This window comes from Elephas maximus, chromosome 22, assembly GCF_024166365.1.
Source record: "Elephas maximus indicus isolate mEleMax1 chromosome 22, mEleMax1 primary haplotype, whole genome shotgun sequence".
NCBI classification, from domain to species: domain Eukaryota; kingdom Metazoa; phylum Chordata; class Mammalia; order Proboscidea; family Elephantidae; genus Elephas; species Elephas maximus.
Genome location: NC_064840.1, coordinates 30216324 through 30238865, shown reverse-complemented (window position 1 = coordinate 30238865; position 22542 = coordinate 30216324). Strand labels below are relative to the sequence as shown.

The window sequence follows — 22542 nt, the reverse complement described above, 5'->3', positions numbered from 1 at the left end:
CTAGGGACCTGCCTTTTTTATTAATAATAATTTAATAGTAATCATTGTCAGTATTAGCAATAACTATGATGATAATTTTTTTTTAATCTGGTAAATCTGCTGCAAAGGAGCTCTTTAAAGTGTTAAAGAGCAAAGATGTCACCCTGAAGACTAAGGTGCACCTGACCCAAGCCATGGTATTTTCAGTCGCATCATATGCATGTGAAAGCTGGACAATGAATAAGGAAGAACGAAGAAGAGATGACGCCTTTCAATTGTGGTGTTGGCGAAGAATATTGAATATACCATGGGCTGCCAAGAGAACGAACAAATCTGTCTTAGAAGAAGTACAACCAGAATGCTCCTTACAAGCAAAGATGGCGAGATTGCGTCTTACATACTTTGGACATGTTGTCAGGAGGGATCAGTCCCTGGAGAAGGACATCATGCTTGGCAGAGTACAGGGTCAGCGGAAAAGAGGAAGATCCTCAGTGAGGTGGATTGACACAGTGGCTGCAACAATGAGCCCAAGCATAACAACAATTGTAAGGATGGCTCAGGACCGGGCAGTGTTTCATTCTGTTGTACATAGGGTCACTATGAGTCGGAACCTACTCGACGGCATGTAACAACAACAACAAGATTTTTTTCTAGGAGCAGTTGCCAGTGCTATTCATGTGTAACTTACACTAATCCTCACAACACTCTGATCTCTTAGGTTAAACCCAGTTTACCTTGTTGTACTCATTTTACACATGAGGAAACTGAGGCTCAGAGAGGATCAGTAACATGCACAATGTTACCCTCACCCAGTAAGCATGGGATTCCAGCCCACTCTGTCTGGCTGCAGAGGTTGTGTTCTTAGTCTTTAGTTTCCATGGCAACCCTTTATCCAAGCCATGTGTTAGATGTTGCTGTTGTTGGGTGCCATCGAGTCGATTCTGACTGCATGTGACAGAGTAGAACTGCCTCATAGGGTTTCCTAGGCTGTAATCGTTACGGAGGCAGATTGCCAGGTCATTCTTCCACAGAGCTGATGGGTGGGTTTGAACCACTAACCTTTTGATTAGCTGCCAAGTGCTTAACGGTTGCGCCACCAGGGCTCTCAGCCCTTCCTGGAGGGAATTGGTGTTGCCCTTTTCCAGGCCGTGAGCTGGGGCTCAGTCAGCCTTCAGGTGACCCAGCTGGTAAGAACAGGTTCGGATCTCATTCCCAGTGCCCTGGCTCCCAGCCATGCCCTTTCCTAAGCGAGGGTGTCAGGCGAGGGTGCACAAAGCCAATCCTACAAACTCTCAAGAGTCGACAGGTGCTGTACAGTTTGCAAAGCATGCATGCACCCGCCAGCTCCTTTATTCTGCCCTCGGAGCCAGCCAACTCATCTATGCGGCTTTGTGGGCCCTGCAGGTCCTGACCCACCCCACTTCTCCTGCCTCTCTCCATCTGTTCCCCTTCATGACCCAGGAGCTCCGGCCACATCAGGCCACAGCTCTTTCTTGTACATGTGCCATGAGTTCTACCTCCACACTTTTGCTGGTTTCCTCTGCTTGGAATGCCCCTGCTTCCATTTCACTTTGCACAAACCCTCCTTCAGGATCTAGTTTAAATGCCACCTCCAACTTGAAGCCTACCTTGATTGCCCCAGCTGGAAAAGGAAGGGGATGGAAAGGGGGAAACGAATTTGTTGAGTGTTTCGTCTGTGCCAGACATGTTACAGAAGCTCACAACAACCCAAGTTTATTTTTGTCTCCTTTTATAGGCAGAGATGGAGGGGAAGTGACTTGCCCAAGGTCGCGTGGCCAGGCAGGATGAGAGTGAAATTTTTGGACTCCTCATTCAGTGCTCATTCGTTGCTTCAGACAGAAGTTCAGTGGTGCTGATTATGGCAGACCTTCCACCCTTTGCCTTCTTCATAGCTGATCTCTGGGGCTAGTTAGCCGGCACATTCCCTCCTAGCCAAAGCCAGCGCTGCTGATCCCTCTCCAGCGCTTGCTTTTGTTTCTGCCGCTCATTTGCTGAGTTGGGGCTTTGTCTCCTGGGGGCCCCTCTCCCCGCCCAGACTATAAGAGCCTGGCCACAGCTGGCCCAGGTCTGGCATATTCTCTGGGCCCAGCTTGGTAAGTTCCAGACTTGGGGAAGGGGAGGATTGGGAGCTTTGAGTGAGCCTGACCTGGGAGGCAGGGAGCCCAGGTCCCCAGTCCTGGGGACATCTTTGTGTCACCCTGAATGCCATCCTCACCTTAACCAAGGATAGGTCCAGGCATCAAGATCTGCACCTGCCTTGTTGACAGGTGCCATTGGGTCAGTTTGGACTCGTAGCCAAGTCCATGTGACAGAGTAGAACAGCCCCATAGAGCTTCGTTGGCTGTAATCTTTACAGGAGCAAATCGCCAGGTCTTTCTCCCTTGGACGCTCTGGGTGGGTTCGAACTGCTGACCTTTTGGTTAGCAGCTGAGTGCTTAACCATTTTGCCATCAGGGCTCCTACTCTGATTTAAAAGCAAATCTACTCTTATAGTCCTGTTGGCTAAATTTGCATCGTTTGGGTTAGGGACTGTCTCTGGAAGAGGTACTTGTCGGGTGATACATCCACCCCCTGGCAGACACAAAATGTTCTCCTAGAGAATGGATAAAACAGGACAAGTGGGGCACAGAGCTACTGGCACCCAGAATGGGGAGTTTCGAGATGGCCACAGGAAGGGAGAGAAGCGCATGGGAAGGGAAGGAGAAGGGCAGGCCAAAGCGACACTCTGCCCCAGCCCAGTCACATCTGGACCCCATCTGGATCCCAATTCAGCCCAAACCAGCCTTCAGTGTCAGGAAGGAGAGCGGGGTGAGGGCAGAAGGTGATTATGTTCCTCTCCTGTTTAGGAAGGCGCCAGCATGACGCTGCAGTGCACCAAGTTGGGGGGACACTGGAAGGTAAGAAGAGGCACGGGAGTGAAGGAGGTGGTGGGGAGCAGGGAGGGGGCGGGTTTCAAACCTGTATCCAGAGAACCCCTCCCTGACTTCCATTGAATCCCCAGGTCACTTCTAGGAGACGCTTATGATTGCCACATTTCACAGAGAGTGCAGCTCACGGTCAGAGAGGGGAAGCAAGGTCACTCAGAGGAGCAGAGAGAGAACTCAAAATTAAATTTGAACTTGGGTCTTCTGGTTCCAAAACGTTAACTGTATTACTCTCTGGCCACCACCAGTTGAATTGACTCCGACTCATCTGACCCCATGTGTGTCAGAGTAGAACTGTGCTCCATAGGGGTTTCAAGGGCTGATTTTTGAAAGTAGATGGTCAGGACTTTCTTACTAGGTGCCTCTGGGTGGACTCGAACCTCACCTTTCAGTTAGCAGCCAAGCATGCAGGCCCATAGCGAGGGTTATGAGCACCCAGTGGCAGTCTCTAAATTGCACCCCCGCCCAGTTCCGGCGACTAGGGGAAATCTGTAAGTTGCGCCCCCTGCTCCCCCGCAAATTTAAAGATGAATAGATGTTGATAAAAACCAAACCCGCTGCCATTCCATCATAGTGACGCTGTAGGACAGAGTAGAATTGCCCACAGGGTTCCAAAGGCTGTAAATCTTTAAAGAAACAGACTACCACATCTTTCTATCTCGGAGCGGCTGATGGGTTTGGATCACTGATCTTTTGGTTAGCAGTCAAGTGTATTTTTAACCACTGCACCACCAAGGCTCCTAGACATTGATAGCAGCAACAGTTTCCCCCTGGGAGGGCTGTCGCCTGTGGCAGGCGGGCTGACAGGCGGCCCTGGGGGCACCCAGGCCTCTCGGCACCTCCCGGCTGGTGAATCACCCCGACAGACACTGAGAGCCAAGGTAACAGAGAGCAGTGCCGAAACATAGCTGAAGAGGCCATGGGCTTTCTAGAGCAGTTCCTGCAGAGATTGGTCTTGGACGTATCTCAGGAGCGTGTGGCGTCATGTCCTCTGACAGCATCACCTGGTGCAGTCCGTACCTGGCACTCCCCTACTGATGCCATTGGCTCCTCCTTGGACTTGTGCCCGGGGCAAGTGCCCCACTGTCCTCCCTCCCCCCTTTGCCATGCCTTTGCTCGAGCCGGTTTAACCGTTTACACCACCTAGGGAACGTTCTCTGGGAGAGGGGGCAAGCTGGCAACCCAGGGATGGCACGGTCTTTGGGAATGATTTCTTTGACCTCCTTTGTGTTTTAAAACACTTAAAAAAAAATTTTTTTTTTTTAATTCCGAATTTACTCGTTGTTGTGAGAATTGCAAGCTCTGGCCCACATTCCCATGTGGTAACAGTGGCAACAAGCAATGGCCACACCTTTATGTGGGGCATCTGGTCTCCAGTCCCCACAGGTCTCGCCTATCTTACCTGCCTGGCCCCTGGTGGCATCTGATCTGGCATTTCCTGCTTTATCACCTCATTTACCTTGGAGCTGGAACCCTGGGTGGCCCAAACAATTAAGTGCTGGGCTGCTAATGAAGAAGAGATTGGCAATTCAAATTCACCCCCAGATTCACCCAGAAGCGCCTCGGAAGAAAGACCTGGAGATCTACTTCCAAAAAAATCAGCCACTGAAAACCCTATGGAGCACAATTCTACTCTGATGCACATGGGGCTGCCGTTAGTCAGAGTTAACTGCCCTGCCCCACCCTAAGTTTTGGGGTGAGCCCCCAAAACCACAGGGCTTTGACTGGGCCTCCACCTTTTTTTCCCTCTGTGCCCTAGATGGTGGTGTGGGACGAGGAGGGCTTCCAGGGCCGGCGGCATGAGTTCACAGCTGAGTGTCCCAGCGTACTAGAGCTTGGCTTTGAGACGGTGCGATCCTTGAAAGTGCTGAGTGGAGCGTGAGTCCAGGGGGACCTGAGGTGGGGCAGGGTGGTATGCAGGGATGAGCCTGGAGTGGGGTACTGAGATTTTTAGATGCTCTGTCTTCCCAGGCTCTAACTGTTCTCTTGTGCCTCCCTTGGGCCTGAAGTGTGGAGGCGTGTACAGGACTGCCATGTAAGGTTATACAGGTTGTGAACTGCTCAACTGTAGGGGGAGCCATTCACACACACCCTGCCCACTGGATGCAGCAATGTCCGGTCAGAAATGTTTCCATGTGCGTAAATCAAAAGCCAGCATCACTATCCCCGAAGGAGCAGGAGAGCAGTGGGATGCAAACCCCAAATTCTAGTAAAAAGACCAGACTTAATGGTCTGATTGAGACCAGAAAGACCCTGGAGGTCATGGTCCTCAGACCTTCTGTTAGCCCAAGACAGGAACCATTCTTGAAGCCAACACTTCAGACAGGGATTGGACTGGACTACAAGACAGAAAATGATACTGGTGAGGAGTGGGCTTCTTGGATCAAGTAGACACATGAGACTATGTGGGCAGCTGTCTGGAGGGGAGATGTGAAGGCCGAGGGGGACAGAAGTTGGCTGCATGGACATGGAAACACAGGGTGGTGGGAAGGAGTGTGCTGTCTCATTAGGGAGAGAGCAACTAGGGGTATATAGCAAGATGTATATAAGGTTTTGTACAAGAGACTGACTCGATTTGTAAACTTTCACTTAAAGCACAATAAAAATTAGAAAAACAAAAACAAACACAATATCACTCACCAAAAGAGAAAATAAATATAGCCCAAAATAATGCTAATAATTTTTTGCTAAGTATTGCCTGCCCAAGGCTCTGAGCATGAGACCTGCCCTCTTTTGGTTTGTTTTTTAAAGAACTTAGTGAGATGTAAAGAGGCGTTAATTGTTGTTAGCTGCCATTTAAGGACCTCATGCAGGAAGAAAAAAAGTTGCCTGGTCCTGCGCTTTTCCCATTTTTGGTTGTGAGAGAGGTATTGTTGTTGTTAATTGCTGTCCAGCCAGCCCTTTACCCATGGTGACCCCCTGTGCACGACTGGATTGGGCCATTATGGTTCATAGCATTTTCACTGGGTGATTTTTCCAAAGTAGATTGATCGCCAGGCCTTTCTTCCTAGTCTGTCTTAGTCTGGAAGCTCCGCTGAAACCTATTCAGCATCACAGCAACATGAAAGCTTGCCCTGACAGACGGTGTGGTGGCTGTGCATGAGATGCACTAGGTAAGAATCGAACCCAAGTCTCCCACGTGGAAGACCAGAATTCTATCACTGCACCACCAAATAACACATTGAGACTTTCTAGACCAGCACCATTCAACAGAACTTCCTGCAGTGATGGGAACGTACTACCTCTGTACCAGCCGATTCAGAGCCAGTGGCCACATGTGACTACTGAGGACTTGAAATGTAGCTGCACTTTGATTTACAGGCAGTCCCTGACTTACTATGTTTTCGAGTTACCACGAACCGCACTTATGACCGTCTGCTTTGGTGTTTCTTGTACATTTTTTCGTTGGTAATATGTACTACATACAGTGTCGCAGCTTGTAATTTACTGATGTTATCATTCTCAGATGTTTGCTAGCAGATGTCCAAAGACTGGATTTATAAAGATTCTGATAATAAAAGGCAATAAAAAAAAAAAAAAGAGGTATTTGACTTTACGTCAGAACCAATTTACAACAGAATCTCTGGTACGGAACCCTGTTGTAAGTCTGGGACTACCTGTATTTAATTTTAATTAATCTAAATGTAAATTGAATTAGCTACATGTGGCTAGTGGCTACCATGTTGGTAGCATAGTTCTAGAAGTATCAAACATAGATTGAGAAGAGAACGATGCCCTTCCTATGTGACTCGAGTCATTTTATGCTTTGCCTGTGAGTGCCACTAAGGACACTGTGAGTGGTGTTTACACATCTCACATTGTGGTAAATGCTCTTTTAGCTTCTGCTTTGTACAGGCGGGGAAGTGGGGCTGAGAGGACAGGGATCTGTCCAGAGATGTCAAACAGGTCAGTAAGGAGACAAGCTCAGACCTATGCAGACAGTGGATTCCTTACTTAGACAGCAGATGCCAGGTCAGCCTGGTGTCAGCCTCCAGTGTCCCTTGTCCTACAGGACAACACCAACACGAAAGGGTCAACAGAGGACAGGCAACAGGGGGAGGGTAGGGAAGAGGGGACACTGCTGCTGGGAGCCATTTTCACGCAGCAGCTAAATGATTGTATTGCCAGCTGCTGTAGCCCACGGTGCAGCAAGGTGGTAAGGCCTGTATTTCATCAGAGCCACGGGACTAGATAAGAAACTGCCTCATGGAAGCCTCTCTCAAGATAGGGAGGCAGGTGAGAAATGGCCTGCCTTCTGGGGAGGTGACAAGGAGTTCCACTGAGGCTTAGGTCATATAAGGCTACGTGGCCTATATGGACTTGTGCAAGGACACCAGCAGGGGGCAACTCCTCAACCTACAGGACATGCAGCAAGTCAGTGGACCTCTGGGTCTAGAACAGGCTTTCTCAACCTTGCATTATTGATGTCTTGGGCTGAAAACTTCTTTGTAGTGGCAACCGTCCTGTGCATTGTAGGATGATGAGCACCATCCCTGGTCTCAACCTCAAGATGCCAGTAGCACCCGCTTCCCCATTTGTGAAAACCAAAAATGTTTCCAAAACAAATCAAAAACAAAACTGTTGCCATCAAGTGAGTTCTGATTCATAGCAACCCCATATGTGTCAGAGTAGATGTGTGGTCCACAGGGTTTTGCAATGGCTGATCTTTCAGAAGTAGATTGCCAGGCCTTTCTTCCAAGGTGCCTCTGGGTAGACCCAAATTTCCAATCTTTTGCTTAGCAGCCATCTGAGCGTGTTAATGGTATGTACCACCCAGGGGCTCAAAAAAAAAAGAGTCTCCAGACAATTGTTAAATGTCTCCTGGGGACAACCACTGCTCTAGAACACAAGTGAGGGTCTCTCACCTCCTGCGCCCCCTGCCCTCTCTCTGTCCACAGCTGGGTGGGCTTTGAGCATGCTGGCTACCAAGGACAGCAGTATGTGCTAGAACGGGGCGAGTACCCATGCTGGGACGCCTGGAGTGGCAACACAGCCTACCCCTCCAAGAGGCTCACCTCCTTCCGGCCCGTGGCCTGCACTGTGAGTACTGCCCCTGCCTGGTCCCAGGGAGATACTCAGCCTCCTTCCTGGCTTCCAGCCTCCAGTGGGGGCTTGGGAATCAGATGTCCCAGGGTTCAAGTTCTCATGTTACCTCTTCATGCTGTGAGACTTGGGCAGTCCCTCCTCTCTCTGTGCCTCAGTTTTTTCATCTTGAAATGGGACCATAGTGCCTGTATACCGGTACCAGTTGCTGTCAAGTTGACTTTGAATGATGGTGACCCCATGTGTGTCAGAGTAGAACTGTGCGCCATAGGGTTTTCACTGGCTGATTTTTCAGAAGTAGGTCGTCAGGCCGTTCTTCCGAGAGGCCTCTGGGTAGACTCAAACATCCAAACTTTTGGTTAGTAGCTGAGCGCATTAACTGTTTGCATCACCCAGGGACTCTAGTACCTATATTGTGGGGAAGAAAAATGTAATGCACCTGACCAGAGTCTTCCATAAACACTCTGTCCATAGCAGCTCTGATTATGTTATGTGCTTATGTGTACTTTGCACCCTCACTTCATGACTCAGGGGTCCTGGGAGAAGCTGGGTGCCAGAGGTGGCAGGGTGCCGTGGGGTGGAAGGGTTCTACTCCTTGTTACTGATTCATCACCAGTGCCCCTGATTTTATATTTGAGGTGCTGCTTATGGAGTATGGATGGAGGAGGCATTATTATCCCCACCTTAAAACCAAAAACCAAACCCATTGCCATTGAGTTGATTCTGACTCATGGAAACACCATGTGTTACAGAGTAGAAATTCTCCATAGAGTTTCCTTGGATGTAATCTTTATAGAAGCAGATCACCAGGCCTTTCTTCTGCAGTGTCATTGGGTGGGCCCAAACCACCAACCTTTCAGTTACTAGTCCAGTGCAAACTGTTCGTGCCACTTAAGTCAAAAATTGACTTGATGGCAATGAATTTGGTTTTTTTTTATCCCCAACTTACAGATGAAAAAACTGAGGCTCAAGAAGATGTATTTTATTCTTTTTTACTTCAAAAACAATTTTTATTGATTAAAAGACACATAAGATGTACATATTTATTGTCCAAGACTTAGGGGGAAAACCCGATATAGCAGAATAAGAAAACAAAAGTCACTTATAATCACACCTCTTTATAACCACACCTCTGAGGCCAAAGCCCACTGTTAATAGTGCTGTGGATTTCTTTCTGGTCTTCTTTGCCATCCACAGATGAACATTTTATATATATAGTGTCCTAGGCTGGGTTCTCTAGAGAAACAAAACCAGTGAAGTGTATACATATATAGAGACAGAGGCAGAGAGAGATTTATACCAAGAAAATGGCTCACGCAGTTGTAGAGGCTGGAGGGTCCCTAATCTGTGGGTCAGTCGTCAGGCTGGAGGCTTCTCCTGACTCACACAGCTGCAGGGGCTGACGAACCCAAGATCAGCAGGTCAGACAGCAGGCTGCTGGCTCACAGGCTGTGGAGGCAGACAAATCCAAGACTGGCAGGTAAGATGGCAGGCTGCTGGCTGAAGTCCCAAGAACTGGAGTTCGGCTAATGAACTGAACGCAGAATCCAGAGTATAGCAAAAGCCAGTGAGCTTTTATATATTGAATGCAGGCCACACCCCCAAGGAAAGTCCCTTTCAACTGATTGGCTGCTCATAGCAATCTCGTCATGGAGGTGATTATGTCATTTCATAACTGCCAAACCACCAAGGATCATGGCCCAACCAAGCTGACACACAACTTTAACTATCACATATAGGTTGTTACAAAAATAGAATAATAATGAACCAGTTTTCCTTACTCAGCAAATATTTCACAACCATCCTCCCAGGTGATTCCATCTCATTTGCAGCATCGTTTTTCATAGCTCACTAGTATTCCGTTGTGCTTATATATTCCACCCATTTCCCAGACGTTGTGCTAAATACAGGGACCAGTGGTGGAATGTAACACATGTAATCCTTGACCTCACACCGTTTACAATTCAGCAGAAGGTGAACTCCTGAATGCATTTAATCCTCAAAACAACCCTGAAAAGTAGGTGTGGTTAATTTCATTTTACAGATATGGAAACAAACCACCAAAACCAAACCCGTTGCCATGGAGTCGATTCCGACTCATAGTGATCCTATATGAGATATGGAAACAGAGGCTCGGAAATGCCACTTGTGTATCTAAGCTCAGTCTGCCAGTAAGTGACAGAGATAGGATTTGAATCCAGGTCTCTGCACCATTCCTCTTAATCATGGTGAAATTTCACCACCTGGTCCCCTATTGTTGGACTCTTAGGTTGATTCCAGGTTTATTTCTGTTGTTTGCTGTTATTTTACTGATATCACCAAAGCTGATGATGCATATCCTTAATGGCTAATTTGTTCCATGATTATTTCCTTTGTGTAAATTTCTAGAAGGGGGATTTCTGGGCAAAGGATATACCTTGTCTAAGGTTTCTGGTACTGTTGTCTTAGTGCCCTCCCAAAAGGTTTGCAAGGGGGACTGATTTGGGAGACAATGGCATGGATATGGGGGCCAGCACAGCTGGGTTTCCAACTGGGTGTCTAGGGTTCTGAACTTGTTCCCTGTCCCCACAGAACCACCGTGACTCAAGGCTGACCATCTTTGAGCAAGAGAACTTCCTGGGCAGGAAAGGGGAGCTGAGTGATGACTGCCCTTCCCTCCAGGCCATGGGCTGGGATGGCAATGAAGTGGGCTCCTTCCAAGTCCACTCAGGGGCGTAAGTGACTCCAGGGCTCTGCTTGGCAGGGGAAAGAGAGGATGTTGGGATGGGTAGGGGCACTACCTGTGAAAACCCTGTGCTGAGGGCTTTGGGACTCTGATGCCTACATTCCAGAGAAGGGCACTGAGGCATAGGGAGGTATTGGCCAGAAACTGTGGGAGTGCAAGTGATGGGAACCCAGTTCAAATTGGCTTAAGCCAAAAGGAGATTTGTTGGCCCCTGTAACAGCTTCAGGCACAGCTGGGTCTAGATGCTACAGTGGGGATCTGCCTTTCACCCCCTCTTGCTCTGCCTATATTTGTGTGGCCACATTCTCAGGCAGGCTCTTCACATGTAAGGTCAAAGATCACTGCTTCTTCCTTACACTGAAGCCCCAGGGAAAGAGAGTGCCTCTTTCTCAATGATTCTATTAAGAGTTCCAGGAAAGTCTCTCATTGGCCTTTTCTAATGTGGTCAACTCTCAACCAATCACCATGCCCACAGGAATGGGATGCTCTGGTTGGCTAGGCCTGGTCACATGCTCACTGTGGGAGTCAGTCCCACTTCCCCACATTGACTGAGACGGGGAGGGGTAGCAGGTCTATCACCAGAAGAGGGGAATGGACGCCCAGTCATAAAACAAACAGATGTGAGCTAAGGAACTTGCTCAAAGTCCTAAACCAGGTAAGCCACTGAATCCAGCCTCAAGCCCAGGACAGACTGATCCTTCGCACCCTTTTCACCCAGGAAGGGGCAGGTGAAGGCTGAGGTGTGAGATCCTTGCTTAAGCAAGGACAGCAGAGCCACCTTCTAAGTTGTTCTTTGGCTTCTGGTAGGCAGGGGCTGAGTGAGGAGGTAGGATTTTTTGTTTTGTTGTATTTTTAGCTTTCTCGGGAACCAACAGGGAATCATTTTCTTTCAGAGTAGGATGAACCCTTTGTGATTCTTGAGCCCACTTCCTTCATTTACAGAAGGGGAAACAGAGGTTCAGAAAACAAGACACCAATCCTTGTCCAGTCCTGAACAATGTGAGGGAGTCTTAATTTCCCAGTGCTGCTAGAACAGAAACACCACAAGTAGACCATTTTAAAGAACAGACATTTATTGTCCCAGAGTTCTGGAGCTAAAGGTCCAAATCAGGGTCTCAGTCATGTGGATTCCTTCCTTGTTGGTCACTGGCTTGTGGGTGATCCTCACATGGTATCTGTCTTCCCCAGTTGTTGCCCCATCTGTATCTACTCCACTCTTTTTATAACTCAGAAATGATTAAGTTAAGGACACACCCTACGTTAGTATGACCTCATCAACATAACAAAGAAAACCCTTTTTCCAAGCAGGATCACATCCATAGGTACAGGGGTTTGTATTCCAATACCTATTTTGGGGAGACACAATTGAACCCATAAAAGGGTGGTCAGTGAATTCAAAGAACAATAGCCCTTTCTTTGGAAGTATCTCTGGATAGGAGAGGAGGGGGAGTTAGACTTTCCTCATTCATCTATTCATTCATTCACCAAATATTTCTTGAGCCCCTCCTTTGTGCTAGGCATTGTGCTAGGCACTGAGGATAACAATGAACAAGACACACACATCCCTACTCCCAGGGAGCTTACCTCCTAGCAGGGCAGGCTGACATGTTACAAATAATTTGACAATTCTTGATTTTGTGATTCCTACAAAGGAAGGACACAGAATACTAAGAGATGGTACAGTAAGGGACTGTGGCCTATTTTAGGGAACAGTGAAGGGTTTCCTGATGAAATGATGATCAAACTGAAACCTGAAGGACAGGTAGGACTTGGTAAGAGAAAGAATGGCAGGAATGGTGTTCCTGGCAGAGGGAACAGCACGATCAGAGGCCCAGTAGTAGGAAGGGCATGACATATTCTGGGAACTGAAAAAAAGCCGGGATGGCTGGAATGTGTTTGCAGCATGGACCTCTTTGTCCCTGTCTTGATCATTGTGCTCGTGGGGTAACAATCTGTCTCTTCCCTCTTCCAGCTGGGTTTGCTCCCAGTTTCCTGGCTACCGAGGTTTTCAGTATGTGCTGGAGTGCGATCACCACTCAGGCGACTACAAGCATTTCCGGGAGTGGGGCTCTCATGCCCAGACCTTCCAGGTGCAGAGTATCCGCAGGATCCAGCAGTGAGCAGGGGGCCTGGCACTGAGGAGTGCACCTGCACTTGCCTGGAATGGCGGGGCTGTGGAGGTCGTTATGTGCTCTCTCATTCTGCCTCCCTGTGTAACCCATGTAAAGCCGGCAGCCATGTGGGCCAGTCCAGGCACAGTCGGTACAAAAAACTACATGTAATAAAAAAAGAAGGTCCAGTGTTTGTTTGCATTTTTCAATTTCACAAATCTTTTCCAAGAGCCAGTTGTTAGCTTTGTTACTTTTTTCTGTCATTTGTTTGTGTTTTATTTCACTGATTTCTGCTCTTATTTTTATTTCCTTCCTCCTGTTTACTTCAAGTTTACTTTTTCTTCCTTTTCAAGCTTTTTAAGGCACAATCTTGGGTCACTGCTTTTAGGCCTTTCTTGTTTTTTAATACAGGTTTTTAAAGCTATACACTTCTGTCTCAGTTGTCTAGTGCTGCTACAACAGAAATACCACAAGTGGATGGCTTTAACAAAGAGAAGTTTATTCTCTCACAGTCCTGTAGGCTAGAAGTCCAAATTGAGGGTGCAGGCTCCAGGGGAAGGCTTTCTCTCTCTGTTGGCTCTAGAGGAAGGTCCTTGTGATGCATCAGTCTTCCCTTGGTCTGGGAGCATCTCAGTGCAGGAACCTTAGGTCCAAAGGACGTCGCTCTGCTCCTGGCACTGCTTTCTTGGTGATATGAGATCCCCCAACTCTCTGCTTGGCTCCCTTTTCTTTTTATCTCTTGAGAAATAAAAGGTGGTACAGGCCACACCCCAGGGAAACTCCCTTTACATTGGATCAGGAATGTGACCCGGGTCAGCGTGTTACAATCCCACCCTAATCCTTTTTAATATAAAATTACAATAACAAATTGGAGGGCAACCACACAATACCGGAAATCATGGCCCAGCCAAATTGATACACACCTTTTGGAGGGGATTTAATTCAATCCATGACAGCTTCCCTCCAAGTATTGATTTAGTGGCTTATCACCACTTTTAATTTGATGTATTTTCATCAATATTCAGTCTGATATTTTTAAATTTCCTTTGTGATTTCTCCTTTGACCCATGGTTTATTTAAAAATTTGTTATCGAAATGCCAAATATTTTGAGATTTTCTAGATCTTCTATTGTCATTGATTTGTTATTTAATTCCATCATTGTCAGAGATCATGCTCTGTAAGATTTCAGTCATCTGAAATGGAGATTTATTTTATGGCCCAGCATATGGCCTACATTTGATAGACCTGGATATGCACCTGAAAATAATTTATATTCTTCAGTTGTTTGGTATAACCCATAATCCATTGCTGTCCAGTCATGACCCTATAGGAGAGAGTAGAACTGCCCCATAGGGTTTCCAAGGAGTGCCTGGTGGATTCGAACTGCCAACCTTTTGGTTAGCAGTCGTAGCTCTTAACCACTACACCACCAGAGCTGGGTCTAGTGCTCTGTTAATGTCAGGTCAAGTTGGTTGACAGTGCTAGTTAGATTTTTCTATATTCTAACTAATTTTTAAAAAATCAATTTTTATCATTTACTGAGTGAGGGCTGCTAATATCTCCTACTGTGATTTGGATTTATCTGTCTCTCCCTTTAGTTCTACCTGTTTTTGCTTCCAGATTTTTTTTTTTTTTAAGAATTTCGATGCTCTGCTATTAGGTGCACATATATTTGTAATTGCTATTATTTCCTGGTAAATCGCTCCTAACTTATGTTTTTCAAAGACATGCGTGGGAAGCCAGCTCTTTCCCCTAGCAAAACGCCTCACACCTCTTTTCTCTCTTCCCAGTTTTTTCTCACACACACTCTCCTGAAGTCTCTCATTTAATACCCCCCACCCTCCAAAGAAAGCCTGTAAAACAAAACAAACTTCCATTCCACTGCCAGCCTGAGCAGTGCTGAGATCTCTCTCTCTATATCTAATGTAACGTAATGTAATATAATGTTGTTGCAATTAGGTATCATCGAGTCAGTTCCAACTCATAGTGACCCCACGTACAATAGAACAAAACATTGTCCAGTTCTGCGCCATCCTCAGAATTGTTGCTACAATACAATACAGTACAGAACAATACGTGCCCCATAGGGTTTCCAAGGAGTGCCTGGTGGAATCGAACTGCCCATCTTTTGGTTAGCAGCCGTAGCTCTTAACCACTACACCACCAGGGTTTCCTCTGTATTCTGTAGATTGTCTTAATCATTCTCATAAGCCCTCAGTTCCTCTCCTGGCCTCTCTTGGCCGGTCTCCCTGTCCCCAGTTAGTCTGATAGAGACAGGAAGAGGTGGGGATCTGAGCAGCCATTATCTGGCTCAGGAAGGGAGGGAATGTTTGTGAATATTTGTACTTTACTACTTTTTAACCCCTTGTTGTATTGTCACTTCTGTTCAGCAGATAATTTGCCTGGGACCTACTGTGCGCCCAGTCCTGGGAAGGACAATGCTAAACAAGAAACATAAGGCACTTGCTCTTACCCAGTTTGAAGGGGATAGGAGCTGTGATGGGGAAGCACAGAGGGCTGTAGGGCTGGGAGAGATAAGGATGGGCTGGGAGAGGGATGGGGGAGAGGCAGAATCTTTTTAGTGCTTATTTCCATTCAGACTTCTCCTCTGAAATCCATCCTTGAATGTCCAGCTGCCTACTCGACACTCCCATGTAAATGTCCAACGTTGTTGTTGGGTGCTGTTGAGTTGATTTCAACTCATAGCAACCCCTTGTGATAGAGTAGAACTGCCCCATACGGTCTCCTAGGGCGTAATCTTTATGGGAGCAGATCACCAGGCCTTTCTCCTGTGGAGCTGCTGGATGGGTTCGAACCACCAACATATTGGTTAGCAGCCAAGCACTCAAGACTTGCACCACCAGGATTCCTTAGATGCCTAATACACATCTCAGATGGAACCCATCCAAAACTGAAGCCACTTTTTCCCCAGCTGTTCAGGCCAAACCTTTGGAAGAATCTATGACTCTTCCCCTTTCTCTCATACCCCACAATCTAATCCATCAGCAAACCCCGCTGGCTTTCCTTTCAAAATGTATCCTGAATCCAACCACTTATTATTATCATCCCCACTGCTACTGCCCCGGTCTAAGCCACCATCTTCTCTCTCCTCCTCACTGGTCTCCTAGCTTCCCCCTTTGCCCCTGAAGAGTCTGTTCGCACCCAGTAGCCAGAGTGGTCCTTTTCAAACGCAAGGAAGATCATGTCACTTCCCTGCTTAAAACTCTCCCATGCTCTCTATTCCGCTCTGAGAAAAAAAAAAAAAAAAACAAACCAATTTCCTAGTCCTACAAAGTTCTCTATCATCTGCCTCCCCACATGGCCTCTCTGACCTCATCTCCCTATATGGGCTGCTGCTTCAGTGATGCAAATGGTTTGCATTTGGTTGCTAACTGAAAGGTTGGCAGTTCAAATCCACCCAGCAGAGCTGCAGAAGAAAGGCCTGGTGATGTGTTTCTGTAAAGATTATAGCCATTGAGAACTCTATAGAGCCCATTTCTACTCGGTAACACATGAGTCACCATGAGTTGGAATTGGTTGGGCAGCAGTGGGGTTTGTTCCCACTTTAGAGTTTTGGCTCTTGCTGTTCCCTGTTTCTAGAATGCTCTTCCAGATATCTCCTACTCGCCCCCTCACCTAGAGGCAAAGGTTCATAGACTGTTACACCTGGAAGGAACCTCAAAGACCATCTAATCTAGTGCTTCTCAACTTTTTTTTAAATTGTCACTCGTAAGGAGAGTTTCTTGACATTTATTTCCTAAGTTCCTCCCACCTCATGAAATTTAAATATGACAGATATAACAGATATCTGTTTATGTATTATATGTATACTTGTGCCTTATACATAAAATAAGTAAGATTTTTTTGCTTTCCAAGAGCCAGTTTTCACCCCTTGGTGGTGCTGTTGCCCCCATTAAGAATAGATGGTCCAGTCTCACGCCTTCATTTTACCTGTAAGGAAATGGAAACTGAGGGAAGGCTGGGGTCTTGCCCAACATCATACAGCGAGTTGGACACAAATCCAGGATCAGAATACAGACCTGCTGACATTCCCCAGGTCACCTCCTATCCACCCATCCACCCAACCACCCATCCACCCATCCATGCATCCACGCATGCACGCATCCATGCATCCAATAAGCATTTACCAAACTTCTGCTATGTACCAAACGCCATTATAGGCAGCCAAAAGCTAACAGGGAACAAAACAAACAATAATCCCTCTTCAAATGATTTCCATTCCCGTTCGTGGAGACACATGTTACCTGCATGCCTCCACGGTGCCTTCAGCAGTCAGGATTTATCAAAGACTGGATGTTATTACCTTGTTCCTTGGACAAAAAAGTCATGTCCAGTAGGTTTGGGTAATGCTGGCTTCTATATTGCAGGGCTTCTCAGAGTCTGAAACAGTTTAATATCTGCTGTAAATCTCTACAAAGGAGAATAAAGTGTTAGAATTTCATGAACTTATCATACAACTATTATTATCTTTTTTTTTTGTGGAGCATTTTGCGTGATGAGCGTGGCCTGTGGAACGTAAGTTAGGAAATGTTGGAATTAGCCATGATAGCCATTTACAGCCTAGTATAAATTTTTTTGTTTAGGTCTTGATGCTCAGCAGGGCTTTAGGAAATGTACTGCAAAAGTGATAAGTGTTACTGGGGGCACAGGGTAATAAGTGTTACTGGGGGCACAGGGGTACTGTCCAGAAAGTGGTCTCATGGTCAATCCTATGCAACAGGTATTATGAAGACATAGAAAACCAGTTGCCATCGAGTTGATTCTGACTCATGGTAACCGCATGTGTGTCAGAGTAGAACTGTGCTTTACAGGATTTTCAGTCCTTGTGGCCTTTTGGAAGTAGATAGCCAGGGCTTTCTTCTGACGTGCCTCTAGGTGGATTTGAACCACCAATCTTTCATTTAGTTGCTGAGCGCTTAACCATTTGCGCCACTGGTATGGTGGTTAGTATTATTCTACCTTTCTCTGTCTCTTTGCTTTGACTCTGTGCATCACAATCTCCTTACTCTTCCTGCCTTCCTCACAATAAGACAATAAATGATAATACTGATGATAAATTAGGTACTGGTTCTTTGTTTTCACATGGTATATAATTTAACTTCATAGCAACCCCTTGACATGACTATTACCCTTTTAAAACCTACCAAATAAGGTCCCTGGGTGGTGCAAATGGTTTGCACTCTATTGGTAACTGAAAGGTTGGCGGTTCAAATCCACCTAGTGGCACCATGGAAGAAAGGCCTGTTGATCTGTTTCCACAAAGATTACAGCCAAGAAAACTCTACGGAACAGTTCTACTCTGTAACACATGGGGTCTCCTAAGTCACAAATAACAACAAAAAACAAAAACAAATCAAGAACTCAAGGCTCAGAAAAGTCAAGCCACTTGTCTGAGCCCACTGTGGGTTGAGCAAGGTTCCTGGGAAATTAAAGACAGAACAGACATCAGTGGAATTTGTAAACAGTCAGTTCCTGGGTTCGTGTCCTCCCTTCAAAAATTTAAGAAAGTAGCCCCTCGTACTTTAGTGAGCAACCAAGGAATTGCTCATCTATGATGAGAAAGCCTCAGATCCTTGGGGGACAAAGTTGGCAATATTTATGGAATGAATGAATGAATAAATAGGAATCCTCATGGGACTGTGATGGAGGCCTGATTAATAGGTAGCCTCGGACTTTTTCGGACTGAGCCGAGAGAGAGGGAGGCAGTTATAAAAAAAATGGGGCCCCAGATGTGAGATACTAGCTAGGCTGACAGACAATAAAGAGACAATTCGTCGGGGACAATCTTGGGAGGGGAGGAAAGGAAGCGTGAAATTATTTTTCATATCTTGCCAGGAGACGATTTTCCTAGGTAATAAAGGAAAGGGAGCTTGAATTATTGATGCTATTTGGTCAAAAGTAAGTGCTAGGCATAGAACACCCAGCAGGACTGACTACATCCTCTTGGTCCTCTTAGGGCAGGTGAGGGGAGTGAAGCCCAGAGAGGGGAAGGGACTGGTCCAAACCATGCAGCAAGCACTGTCCATGTCACTGCTCATGTCCATGTGCAGGCGATGGCACAGAGCAAGAGAACACATTTGGAGATGTGCACACCTGGGTACGGATTCTGGATTCTGTGCTTACCAGACAGGGTGGCCTTGGGGCAGTTGCTTTGCTTCACTGAGCCTCAGTCTCCTCACCCCTTGAAGCGGAGGGTAAAGGGAGTTGATACCTGGAAAAGTTCTGTGGAAAATAAGCTGTTACGGACGTCTTCTCTTTCTGGTTCTTCCCTTGCTCCCTCTCCAGCCCCCTCCACCCTGGTCTGTTGGGTTCTTCCTCCTGTCCCCCTACCACCTGCTTTTTTCCCTACTGCTCCCCCAGGAGTAAAGAATCTATAACAAAGATGTCAGTGGGAATATCAAGTAAAAAGGAAAGAAACCACCTAGAATGAAGGGCCACCGCCTGTCTGTCAGTTTATGTACTGTGGTGGCTTGCATGTTGCTGCGATGCTGGAAGCTAGGCCACCAATATTTCAGGGTCACCCATGGTGGACAGGTTTCAGTGGAGCTTCCAGACTGACAGACCAGGAAGAAAGGCCTGGTGATCTACTTCGGAAAATTAGCCAGTGCAAACCTTCTGGATCACAACAGAGTTATTGTCCAATATAGTGCTGAACGATAAGTTCCCCCTTCCCCCCAGGATGGAAACCCCAGAAGTGGAAGGCGCTCAAAATACACAATGGCCACAAGAGTGGACTTGAACATATGGGTGATGAGGAAGATGACACAGGGATGGGCAACGTTTTGTTCTGTTATACATGAGTCAGGCCAGGCAACTAAGAACAATAGAATGAAAGGGAGTGAGGAGTTGAAGATCTTACTCCTCTTGTGTGTTTTTATGAGAGGGAAGGAGAGAGGAAGAAGAAGAGGGAGGGGGAAAAGCAGAGAAAGTGAGGAAGAGAGAGAGAGAACCGGCTTTTTCTTGCACAGCGCCAGGAGAAATGGCCACGTGGAATACATATTCATTATTATTATTGTGCTTTAGGTGAAAGTTTACAGAGCAAATTAGTTTCTCTTTTAAAAATTTATACACAGATTGTTTTATGACTTTGGTGCAGTCCCTGCGATGTGTGAACACTCTCCCCTTCTCCACCCCGGGTTCCCTGTTGCCATTTGTTCAAGTTTTCCTTCCCTTCCTTCCTTCTCCTCTTTGCTTTTGGGCAGGTGTTGCCCATTTGGTCTCACTTAACGTGATTGAGCTAAGAAGCACGTTCCTCACGTGTGCTATCGTTTTTTGTTTTGTCTAGTGTTTTTCCGTTCCCAGCTCCTGTTTGTTTTATTGACCTGTGTAATCTTGGGCTGAAAGGTGAGCTTTGGGAGTGCCTTCATTTCTCAGTTAGCAGGGCATCTGGGTGGCCGTACTCTAGGGGTTCCTCCAGTCTGTCAGACCAGTAAGTCTGGTCTTTTTTGGTGCACATATTCATTATTAACAAGAACCAAAAACCTGTTGCTGTTGAGTAGATTCCTACTCATAGTGACCCTACAGGACAGGGTAGAACTAACACGTAGGGTTTCCAAGGAGCAGCTGGTGGATTCAAACTGCCGACCTTTTGGTTAGCCTCTGAATTCTTAATGGCTGTGCCACCAAGGCTCTTATGAGGACCAAAGCACTGATAACACCTCACCAGGGCCCTCTGAGGAGGAAGAAGGAAGCAGGATCTATTAAGTGCTGGCTCCATGCTGGGCACAGGGCCAGGCACTCAGGCATCCATTATCTCTGAGGCCCTCACAGGGGCGGCCCCCTCCCCCCACTTCGCGGGGGAAGGAAATGAGTTCCCAAGGCAAGTCCCTTGCCAGAGCCACCAGCTAGTGACTAAAAAAAAAAAAAAGCCAGGAGAAAAACCCAGGTCCCTCTGACCCTGAGGCAGCCTTTGCCTGTGGGGTGGGGTCTTGCTCCAGCCTGCTCTGTGAGTGGTGAGTGCCCGCCCACCCCCCTGCTTCCTGGGGCATCTGTTCACAGTTGCTGTAGTTACAAGATTAAAGGAGGGGAACTATCAGCGGGTGGGGTGGCCCTTCCTTTTTCTGCTGCAAGCTCCTGGAATAGCCTCTTGCTGCAAACGGCCCAGGGAGGCAGGCCTCTGGGTCCTGACATTTCTTACCTGAGGTGGCCATGTGCTCTTTGTACCCCCAGGACCATGGGTAGCCTCTGGTAGGTGACCCCAGTTTTTGTTTACGGCATCATTCTTTCTCCTCTCTGAGTCAGCATATCATATGGAGTGGGGCTGACCCACCCTGATTGTGGAGGTGAGGACATGGCCCAGCTTTCGTCACTGATTACCCGTTGTTGTCGACTCATGACGACCGACTGCATGTGTGTCAGAGTACAGCTGTGATGACGACCGACCGCATGTGTGTCAGAGTACAGCTGTGATGACGACCGACCGCATGTGTGTCAGAGTACAGCTGTGCCCTGCAGGGTTTTCAGTGGCTGATTTTTCAGAAGGAGATTTCCAGGCCTTCTGAGGTGTCTGTAAATGGACTTGAACCACCAGCCTTTCGATTAGCAGCCCAGTGAGTTTACTGTTTGCGCCATCCGGGGAAAGGTCAATAAGAGTCATCATGATTGGGTCATCAATGAGCACATGACCTAGTTTGAGCCAACAAAAGTCAACTCTGGAACTTTTGCTGGAACTATCTGGAAATAGAAGCTCTTTTTTTGCTGGGGTTGTGAAGTTCACAGGATGTAAGCTTGGCACTTGCCACCAAAAACAAACAAACCAACCCAAACCTGTTGCCATTGAGTTGATTTCAACTCATGGAGACCCCATGTGTTACAGAGAAGAACTGCTCCAGAGGGTTTTCTAGGCTGTAATCTATGGAGGAGCCCTGGTTGCACAGTGGTTAAGCACTTGGCTGCTAACTGAAGGACTGGTGGTTGGAACCCATCGGCTGCTCCCTATAAGGCCTTGGAAAACCCATGGGCCGGTTCTACCCTGTTCTATAGGGTGCTGTGAGTCAGAATTGACTTGATGACAACAGTTTTTTTTTTTTTTTTAAAGGGGATTAATCTTTATGGAAGTAGATCGCCAGGCCCTTCTTCCACTGTGCTGCTGGGGGAATTCGAACTGCCAACTTGTAGGTTAGTCATTGAGCACAAACTGTGCCATGCAGGGACCTACTTGCCGTGAAAGGCTGTCTGAAAACAAAGCCAATGTAGGGGGAAGCAGAGTCCAGAGATGGAGAGGCAGAGAGGTGTCTAATCATTCATTTATGCGGAACCCTGTGGGTTTGTATCACATCCTTCTTCCTTTTTTTTGTTTAAGACATTTTAAGATGGGTTTCTATCATTGACGAAATACTCATGACTCTTTTACTCCTCAAACGCACCAGAAGAATTAAAAAGGAGCCCACCGCTTCCCCTCCAGTCCCGTAATAGGGGTCCTGGTGGTTTTTATTTCCGGGAAGGCGGCCCTGTTTCTCCCCTGTAGCTCAGAATCTCTTGGTCCTTCATCCTTTGGCTCTGATTATGGCTATCCGTGTCCCTGCCTCAGTCTAGTCTTCGGCTAACAGACATTATTAGCCACCCTCTTGCTCAGATGAGAAGACTGAGGCTGAAGCAGACAAATGGATATGCTCAAGTTTGCAGAAAGCCAGAAGCAGAGCTGGGACTTGAGCCCACGACTGCTGTTCCCTGTCCATGGTTCTTCCTTCTAGTACCCCCTGTGAGGTGCAGCCTGAT

General features: G+C 47.0%; 1 protein-coding gene across 1 annotated transcript; it reads left to right on the top strand.

The window, feature by feature from the left end:
• Positions 1 to 2831: 2831 nt before the first annotated feature.
• On the top strand, positions 2832 to 12812 carry CRYBA4 (crystallin beta A4). Its single transcript, XM_049866483.1, has 5 exons — positions 2832 to 2897; positions 4684 to 4802; positions 7823 to 7964; positions 10539 to 10681; positions 12665 to 12812. Exons 1-5 carry the CDS (start codon positions 2859 to 2861, stop codon positions 12810 to 12812), a joined length of 591 nt encoding a protein of 196 aa, XP_049722440.1. The 5' UTR covers positions 2832 to 2858.
• The last annotated feature ends 9730 nt before the right edge of the window (positions 12813 to 22542 follow it).